This window comes from Hemibagrus wyckioides, linkage group LG24 (genome assembly GCF_019097595.1).
Source record: "Hemibagrus wyckioides isolate EC202008001 linkage group LG24, SWU_Hwy_1.0, whole genome shotgun sequence".
NCBI classification, from domain to species: domain Eukaryota; kingdom Metazoa; phylum Chordata; class Actinopteri; order Siluriformes; family Bagridae; genus Hemibagrus; species Hemibagrus wyckioides.
The window spans coordinates 262331-272330 of NC_080733.1; the positions used below are offsets into that span (position 1 = coordinate 262331).

At 44.7% G+C, this 10000-nt stretch overlaps 1 protein-coding gene and 1 long non-coding RNA gene across 2 annotated transcripts in view; one reads left to right on the plus strand and one right to left on the minus strand.

The window, feature by feature from the left end:
• Window positions 1-5682, plus strand: part of LOC131345519 (uncharacterized) — a 53780-nt gene extending 48098 nt beyond the window's left edge. Inside the window, exon 3 of the long non-coding RNA XR_009203493.1 lies at window positions 5549-5682. This is a non-coding gene — a long non-coding RNA (uncharacterized LOC131345519). The remainder of the gene's footprint in view (window positions 1-5548) is intronic.
• The window catches only part of cpne4b (copine IVb), a 38190-nt gene continuing 30901 nt past the window's right edge, over window positions 2712-10000 (minus strand). The window contains exons 12-16 of the mRNA XM_058378449.1: window positions 9900-9954; window positions 9353-9404; window positions 6303-6436; window positions 5583-5819; window positions 2712-3550 (exon numbers count right to left, since the gene is read on the minus strand). Coding sequence (XP_058234432.1) covers window positions 3419-3550; window positions 5583-5819; window positions 6303-6436; window positions 9353-9404; window positions 9900-9954 — 610 coding nt within the window. The 3' untranslated portion in view covers window positions 2712-3418. The remainder of the gene's footprint in view (window positions 3551-5582; window positions 5820-6302; window positions 6437-9352; window positions 9405-9899; window positions 9955-10000) is intronic.

The window sequence follows — 10000 nt, forward strand, 5'->3', positions numbered from 1 at the left end:
CACTCACTCACTCTCTCACCCACTCACTCACCCACTCACTCACCCACTCAGTCACTCACTCTCTCTCTCTCACCCACTCACTCACTGTCTCACTCACTCACTCACTCACCCACTCACCCTCTCACTCTCTCACCCACTCACTCACTCTCTCACCCACTCACTCTCTCACTCACTCACTCTCTCACCCACTCACTCACCCACTCACTCACTCACTCACTCACTCTCTCACCCACTCACTCACCCACTCACCCACTCAGTCACTCACTCTCTCTCTCTCACCCACTCACTCACTGTCTCACTCACTCACTCACTCACCCACTCACCCTCTCACTCTCTCACCCACTCACTCACTCTCTCACCCACTCACTCTCTCACTCACTCACTCTCTCACCCACTCACTCACCCACTCACTCACTCACTCACTCACTCACTCTCTCACCCACTCACTCACCCACTCACTCACTCACTCTCTCACCCACTCACTCACTCACTCTCTCACCCACTCACTCACTCACTCTCTCACCCACTCACTCACTCACTCTCTCACCCACTCACTCACTCATTGATTGTCTCACCCACTCAGTCACTCACTCTCTCACTCTCTCACCCACTCACTCACTCACTCACTCTCTTACTCACTCACTCACTCACTCACTCACTCACTCACTCACTCACTCTCTCACCCACTCACTCTCTCACCCACTCACTCACTCTCTCACTCTCTCACCCACTCACTCACTCACTCTCTCACCCACTCACTCACTCACTCACTCACTCTCTCACCCACTCACTCTCACTCACTCTCTCACCCACTCACTCACTCTCTCACTCACTCACTCTCTCACCCACTCACTCACTCTCTCACCCACTCACTCACTCTCTCACTCTCTCACCCACTCACTCACTCTCTCACTCTCTCACTCACTCACTCTCTCACCCACTCACTCACCCACTCACTCTCTCACTCACTCACTCTCTCACCCACTCACTCACTCACTCTCTCACCCACTCACTCACTCACTCTCTCACCCACTCACTCACTCATTGATTGTCTCACCCACTCAGTCACTCACTCTCTCACCCACTCACTCACTCACTCTCTCACCCACTCACTCACTCACTCTCTCACCCACTCACTCACTCATTGATTGTCTCACCCACTCACTCACTCACTCTCTCACCCACTCACTCACTCACTCTCTCACCCACTCACTCACTCATTGATTGTCTCACCCACTCAGTCACTCACTCTCTCACTCTCTCACCCACTCACTCACTCTCTCACTCTCTCACTCACTCACTCTCACCCACTCACTCACCCACTCACTCACTCACTCACTCTCTCACCCACTCACTCACTCACTCTCTCACCCACTCACTCACTCACTCACTCACTCTCTCACTCACTCACTCACTCACTCTCTCACCCACTCACTCACTCACTCTCTCACCCACTCACTCACTGTCTCACTCACTCACTCACTCACTCACTCACTCACTCTCTCACCCACTCACTCTCTCACCCACTCACTCACTCTCTCACTCTCTCACCCACTCACTCACTCACTCACTCTCTCACCCACTCACTCTCACTCACTCTCTCACCCACTCTCTCACTCACTCACTCACTCACTCTCTCACCCACTCACTCACTCTCTCACCCACTCACTCACTCTCTCACTCTCTCACCCACTCACTCACTCTCTCACTCTCTCACTCACTCACTCTCTCACCCACTCACTCTCTCACCCACTCACTCACTCTCTCACCCACTCACTCTCTCACCCACTCACTCACTCATTGATTGTCTCACCCACTCAGTCACTCACTCTCTCTCTCTCTCACCCACTCACTCACTCTCTCACTCTCTCACCCACTCACTCACTCATTGATTGTCTCACCCACTCAGTCACTCACTCTCTCTCTCTCACCCACTCACTCACTCTCTCACTCTCTCACCCACTCACTCACTCATTGATTGTCTCACCCACTCAGTCACTCACTCTCTCTCTCTCACCCACTCACTCACTCTCTCACTCTCTCACCCACTCACTCACTCTCTCACTCTGTCACTCACTCACTCTCTCACCCACTCACTCACTGTCTCACTCACTCACTCACTCATTGATTGTCTCACCCACTCAGTCACTCACTGTCTCACTCAATCACTCTCTCTCTCTCACTCACTCACTCACTCATTCATCTGTCTCTCTCTCTCTCGCTGTGTTAATGCAGCATTCCTCTCCTCCACAATTCCATTGCTCTCACTACAGGAGAGGCATGTGGAGACAGAGGGGCAGATGGTGTAGCTCTCCATGACAGATCTCTGAGGCTCCCCTCATGGAAGTTAAGTCCAGATCGTTAACCTTTTAGCATATTGGCCAGGATAGAAACCTCCTTCTCCTTCTCCTCCAACATACATCCTTCACAGAGCTGCTCAAAAGTCGAATCTCAGTATGAAAAGGTCTAGATCTTTAAATCTCATACTCAGTTTCTAACCATTCAGCTGAATATCATGTGTGTGTATGTGTGTGTGTGTTTGTGTGTATGGATGCGTGTGTGTACAGACGTGTACGTGTGTACGGATGTGTACATGTGTGTGTACGGATGTGTACATGTGTGTGTACTCTTCTCAATTCTCTTAATCATATTCAATCAGATAAAAAAACAACACATTTCTTCTCAATTCTTTTATTGTCAACATGCAATATACAGTGTAGTATCTGTAATAAATACACACACACACACATTCATGTGCATCCGCACACACACACACACACAACCACAGAAGAGAGAAAAAGTTATAATCTATTGCATTCTCAACTACTCACTCCAAAAATCTAAAAGAACTGTTAAGAAATTTTGCAAAAAAAAAAAAAAAGTCAACAATCCTGTACAAAAGAACAAAATCTGTCTAGAACATCGGCCTTCTGAGCTTCAGGTAAATATTTACTGATATCTTGTATTTATCTCTAAATACTGTACACAGAGTTTCTTTAGGAAACACATGCAATTAAACTGCAGTCATGATCAGATGCTAACAGGAAACAGCCACAGTGCTAACTTCCTGCTGTGGGAAAAACAATGGCTACATCCTCACCTGTGCTCTAGGGCAACTCTAGTGCCATCTAGAAATAATCTCAATAATCAGGAAAATCAATTAGAAAACAAACATATGCATTAATAATAATAATAATAAGAAGAAGAAGAAACACATTCTGTACAAGCAGAAATCATGAGCATGTTTGGAGAATTATACTCCATCTAGTTGAAGGTGTGCCTCTGGCTTAGAAATAAATAAATAAATAAATAAATATAGACACAACAATTACAGCAGTTATTACACTTTTCTATTCATTAATAATAATAATAATAATAATAATAATAATAATAATGATGATGATGAGCAGGGTGCTGTTTAGGGACTGAAGGCTCTGGAAGACTCAAAGTCTGAAAGACATTTGGGCTTGATGCCTTTGCTGTTGTAGTAGTCCACCACCTGATTGGGCACCTCGGCCAGCACACTCTTGGCCAGTGCTGCAGGAGAAGCCTGCGAGAAAGAGATGAGAAGAAGTGAAATGGCACACTCGACATTGTTGTGAAGGAGGTGACACGAGAGGGGGGTCACTCCCATTTCACTCTGTCTGCAGAACAGGTAGAGAGACAGGATGCACAGCAGGACCAGGCTAAAAATAAACCTGTGTACACCGGGAAGTATGAGCATGGACACACACACACACACACACACAATTCAGCAGTTCAGCTCAAACCCTGTGCTTCAGAACTGACCTGAATCCAGCAGGCACATATTGTGCCTCCATTAATAGATCAAAATAAAATCCTGCTGCTTCTGCACTTTAGTATTCGAACCCTAACATACCCTTCAAAGTCAGAAAAAAGTCACAGAGAAAAAAACACATCACATACAAGCACAAACACTGTTCTGTTTGATTCAACTGTTCTGTTTGATTCACCTGTTCCGTTTGATTCACCTGTTCTATTTGATCCACTTGTTCTTTTTGATTCACCTGTTCCATCTGATTTACTTGTTCTGTTTGATTCACCTGTTCTGTTTGATCCACTTGTTCTTTTTGATTCACCTGTTCCATCTGATTTACTTGTTCTGTTTGATTCACCTGTTCTATTTGATCCACTTGTTCTTTTTGATTCACCTGTTCCATCTGATTTACTTGTTCTGTTTGATTCACCTGTTCTATTTGATTCACCTGTTCTGTTTGATCCACCTTCTCTGTTTGATTCAGGTGTTCTATTACTGTACACCACTCCATTGATAGAATATCAAAATGCTGCTGCTTGGCACTTTAGTGCTCCTGAAGTGTAACACATCCTTCAAAGTCAGGAAGAGAAGAAACCAGGTCACAAAACAGCAGAAACACATAGAGATGTGGATGAGCTGTGAGGATGTGGTGTATTTATCACACTGTAGCTGGTGACAAATGGGTTTGGACAAACTGGGGGCGCAGATCGCCTGTCTAAGCACGTTTCTGTTGAGAAAGTGCCATGGTGTGGCTGTTCTGCTTTTAATGACATGCCACACTCAATTAAACACACCACGGCATTCGGGGACATAAAGCAGCACTGGCAGTGAGAGAAAGGGTTTCACACACCAGCTTCTGCTTGAAAAATAATAACAGTTTAATTACTACTACAATAAGCCATCAACAATAAAACTGACTACATTTCATGAAAACTGGAATTAAATGAATTCAATTCTCCCACACGCTCTGCTCCTATTGTCTGGCTGGTAAAAGAGCATTAGGTAAGATTAGTCAGGATTAGCTCTCTCACACTTGAGCAGGTGAAGTTTAATAAAAACATATGTTTTCACCGTGGCCTTCACCTGGGATAATCCTCACTGCAGATCAAGGTACGGTTGCCAACTTCAATGAGGAGACAGAAGGACAGGCCTCATTTTCACTAGATATTACTTCTCCATCACTGGGCATGGTGTTTTCATGTCTTCTGTCTATCTGTGATTCTCGAGCATTAGCACAAGATATGATGAATGTTTGTGGGATTATATGGAGTTATAACTCGATACTGAAATTGATCCAAATAGGGTTTAGGTCACAACAAGGTCTGCAGTATTGCCTGTATCAGATTTTCTTTTAAACACTTACATGAATATATTTAAAGGCTTTATAATGCTTACAAACTAACAAAAGTGATCTACTTGTTAGCAATGCTGCTGTTTCATCCAGCGTGACCACACCGTGCCATTGCTATAATCTTGGTATAGCCGTTCAGTACCACAGGAAACTATCCTGCTAGCTGCTCAGAGCTATCCTGGTTTTAGTTTTCCACTCATTACAACATCCACACATATATACATGATAGCTATTCTGTATGATTTGATTCAGCTTTTCTGAAGAGTAAAGCTCCATCTTCAGGAGCAGTTGCTGATTCATGAACATTACATGTTACTTCTCCTTTAAAACTGTCCTGTCTTTAGATTTCTTTTCTTGATGTGTGTACCTTTGGCAAAATCCATCCCAAAGTGATTAATGCTCTGACCTTTTGTCATCAGGCCACAGAAAGTAATTTGATTTGCCTACACTCACATGCTTGAAGTTACGGAAGGGCACGAACTGGACGATGTCTCGGAGGACGGGTTCTCCTTTGGGCGAGCGCAGAATGCCGTCATCGCCGTCCAGCATCTGCATATCACTGAAGTCTGCGTTGCCTATTCCCACAATGATAACGGACATGGGGAGGTGGGAGGCATGTACGATGGCCTCCCGCGTGTCCGCCATGTCTGTTATAACTCCATCTGTCAGGATCAGCAGAATGAAATACTCCTAGTGAGAGAGAAAGAGGGAGTAGTTCAACACACAAGTCAATTAAATCCTGACCACACAGCCAGGCAGTTTCATTCACTCAACTCTGTTCACATTATCCTGAATACATAAGCTGAATACAATAAGCTAGCATGCACTGACAGCTAAACAATTAACCACTCAACAGAAAATGGAGACTCTCAAGCTGATGAAGTAAGGAGAACTGAGTCGAGTATACAGAATCAAACTTCCCTCAGACAAAAAAAGAGCCAGGATGTTGATTACATTTCAGGCAGAGAAACAGCAGTGGGGATATATTACAGTATCTCATGATCTTACTGTATCAGTAATGCACTCACAGGAAAGAACAGAAGAAACTGTTACTCATCCATGTGATTATATGGTTTACTGGACATATAACAATCCTGAATTTTGTTTTATTTCAACTTCAGTGCTCTATAGATGAGATGAGATGAGATGAGATAAGAATAGACAGCTACACACCATGGCCTCCTTAGTGTGCATCTCCTCCGAAGCAGAGTTGGCTACTTTCTGTATGATTGGTGCAATGTTAGTGGGGCCATAGAGCTGGATCTTAGGCAGACAGTTCTGATAAGCTTCTACAACACCTTGAATACCTAAAAAAGAGATAAAATTGCATTTACATATGTCACTGAGATTCTGTGCACCATGGATAACCTTCAGGAGGAAATAACCTGGATACCTTACTGAGGTCCTCCAGAAACACTGAGATGAGAATGGATGGTGCCATTTTTTTGCATGTTTAACAGTTAATAGCTGGTTCAATATCAGTTTGGGAAAACCTCCCAGATGTAGTTGAACACATAGCATCTTGCATTGCTCAGTATATGACCTCAGCTCCAGAAGTGCTGAGTCGGCATGCTTCAGATCATCCATATGCTGAGTGACCTTGGATCACTTCCTTTGATTAGCCGTCATGGCTGGATGTGGAAGACACATTGTTAAGGCTATAAGGATTGAGTCAGATTTGAGTCTTAAGCCTCAGTCCTGAGTTGCCACATCAGCATCAGCACCACTGCACGGTCAGAGGGAACATGGGACGTGTTTCGTGCTCAGACACTGAATATGTTTTACACCATGACTCATTTAATCTCACAGACAAACCAAGAACAGCAGAATTTATATGATTTATATTTGTCCCCCTGCTGATTTCATCTTCGAATTAGACAACCAAACAAATACAACCTTTAATAAACACAAAATACTGCTTTTAAAGGAAAAAGTTATCCAACACCATCAACCAAGCTGAATTGATAACCAGCTTCAGTTACACTAGAGCCGATTACTGCCAGTGTAAAGCTGACCCAGCATGCCACAGTAAGAACAGCTTAGCCACAGTGAAACATGGTGGTGGTAGTGTGCTGGTCTGGGGATCTACTGATTCAGAACCATGACTTCTGCTCTTTACCAGAAAATCCTGCAGGAGGATCTACAGGGATCAGTCTGTGATCTGAAGCATAAGAGCAAGCTGACTCCTCATCACTCCTCATCTCTCCTCATCTCTCATCACCACTCCTCATCACTCCTCATCACTTCCCATCACTCTTCAACTCTCCTCAACTCTCCACATCTCTCCATATCACTCCTCATCTCTCCTCATCACTCCTCATCTCTCCTCATCACTCCTCATCTCTTCTCATCACTCCTCATCTCTTCTCATCACTCCTCATCACTGCTCATCTCTCCTCATCACTCATCACTCCTCATCTCTCCTCATCACTCCTCATCTCTCCTCATCACTGCTCATCACTCCTCATCACTCATCACTCCTCATCTCTTCTCATCACTCCTCATCTCTCCTCATCACTCCTCATCTCTCCTCATCTCTTCTCATCACTTCTCATCTCTTCTCATCACTCCTCATCACTGCTCATCTCTCCTCATCACTCATCACTCCTCATCTCTCCTCATCACTCCTCATCTCTCCTCATCACTCCTCATCTCTCCTTATCACTCCTCATCTCTTCTCATCACTCCTCATCTCTCCTCATCACTCCTCATCTCTTCTCATCACTCCTCATCTCTTCTCATCACTCCTCATCACTGCTCATCTCTCCTCATCACTCATCACTCCTCATCTCTCCTCATCACTCCTCATCTCTCCTCATCACTCCTCATCTCTTCTCATCACTCCTCATCTCTTCTCATCACTCCTCATCACTGCTCATCTCTCCTCATCACTCATCACTCCTCATCTCTCCTCATCACTCCTCATCTCTCCTCATCACTCCTCATCTCTCCTCATCACTCATCACTCCTCATCTCTTCTCATCACTCCTCATCTCTCCTCATCACTCCTCATCTCTCCTCATCTCTTCTCATCACTCCTCATCTCTTCTCATCACTCCTCATCACTGCTCATCTCTCCTCATCACTCATCACTCCTCATCTCTCCTCATCACTCCTCATCTCTCCTCATCACTCCTCATCTCTCCTTATCACTCCTCATCTCTCCTCATCACTCCTCATCTCTCCTTATCACTCCTCATCTCTTCTCATCACTCCTCATCTCTCCTCATCACTCCTCATCTCTCCTTATCACTCCTCATCTCTTCTCATCACTCCTCATCTCTTCTCATCACTCCTCATCTCTTCTCATCACTCCTCATCACTCCTCATCTCTCCTCATCACTCCTCATCTCTTCTCATCACTCCTCATCTCTTCTCATCACTCCTCATCACTGCTCATCTCTCCTCATCACTCATCACTCCTCATCTCTCCTCATCACTCCTCATCACTCCTCATCACTCATCACTCCTCATCTCTCCTCATCACTCCTCATCTCTTCTCATCACTCCTCATCTCTTCTCATCATTCCTCATCACTCATCACTCCACATCACTCCTAATCACTCCTCAACCCTCCTCATCACTCATCACTCCACATCACTCCTAATCACTCCTCATCACTCATCACTCCTAATCACTCCTCAACCCTCCTCATCACTCATCACTCCACATCACTCCAGATCACTCCTCATCACTCCACATCACTCCACATCACTCCTAATCACTCCTCAACCCTCCACATCACTCCACATCACTCCTCACCTCTCATCACTCCTCATCTCTCATCACTCCACATCACTCCTCATCACTCCTCACCACTCCTCACCTCTCCTCATCTCTCATCACTCCACATCACTCCTCATCTCTCATCACTCCTCATCACTCCTCATCACTCCTCATCACTCCACATCACTCCACATCACTCCACATCACTCCTCACCTCTCCTCATCTCTCATCACTCCACATCACTCCACATCACTCCTCATCACTCCACATTACACCTCACCTCTCCTCATATCTTTAAGTTTTCTCTCAGAAGTTTATTCTGTAAACCTCACTGGAAAAATCCCTCAGTGCGCAACATGGAGCAGCAAGTGTGCAATCCGATCACATCCCACATAAATATTAGTGTAGAATCCCAACATCTTACATCAGCTTACAGCAGGTCTACATGCTGATAGATAGATACTAATACTCCACACACACACACACACACACTTACCAGCACACTCTGGGTTGTCCTCATCAAAGTTTACCGCAAAATCATGTGAGACCTGAAAAGAAGAAATCTTTGACATGAACAATGAAAAACCGATATGAGCACAAATGATCAGAAGCGTAACAGAGATGGACATGTGAGAGAGGAGAGAGAGAGATGAGATTTCACTATAAGCATCACGTAAGCAGAAGTCTAAAGAAAAAAAACACGTGATCCTCGATGTCTCCTGCTGAGTAGTTTACAGGTACCTGGTTGTCATAGTTATGCAGTTTCCACATTGCCTTTCACTCAAAAGGAATTTGAGATATGAGTCTAAGCCAGGTGTTTTATCAGCTTTGTCTCATCTTTAGGACTTTTTTGCCTTCAGATTTGCCTCTGTAGCTTTCTGTTGTTTCAGAAATCAGAATTTGTACTTATTTATAAGATTATACTTTCGAACAAGATAAGAAGAAAGACAGAGCGGGGAAAAAATGGCATTTATTTTCCTGCAGCAGCTTCATGAGGCGATGGTCAGTGACACGCTGGAGCCGAGTGTGAAAGACTGACTTACTTTGAAGTCCGGCGGGATCTGCGCTCCGAAGCCAAACGCTGGGAACATTTTATCACTGAAATCAGAGAAGGTATGGTGAAAGATTCCAGATAGCAAGCTGA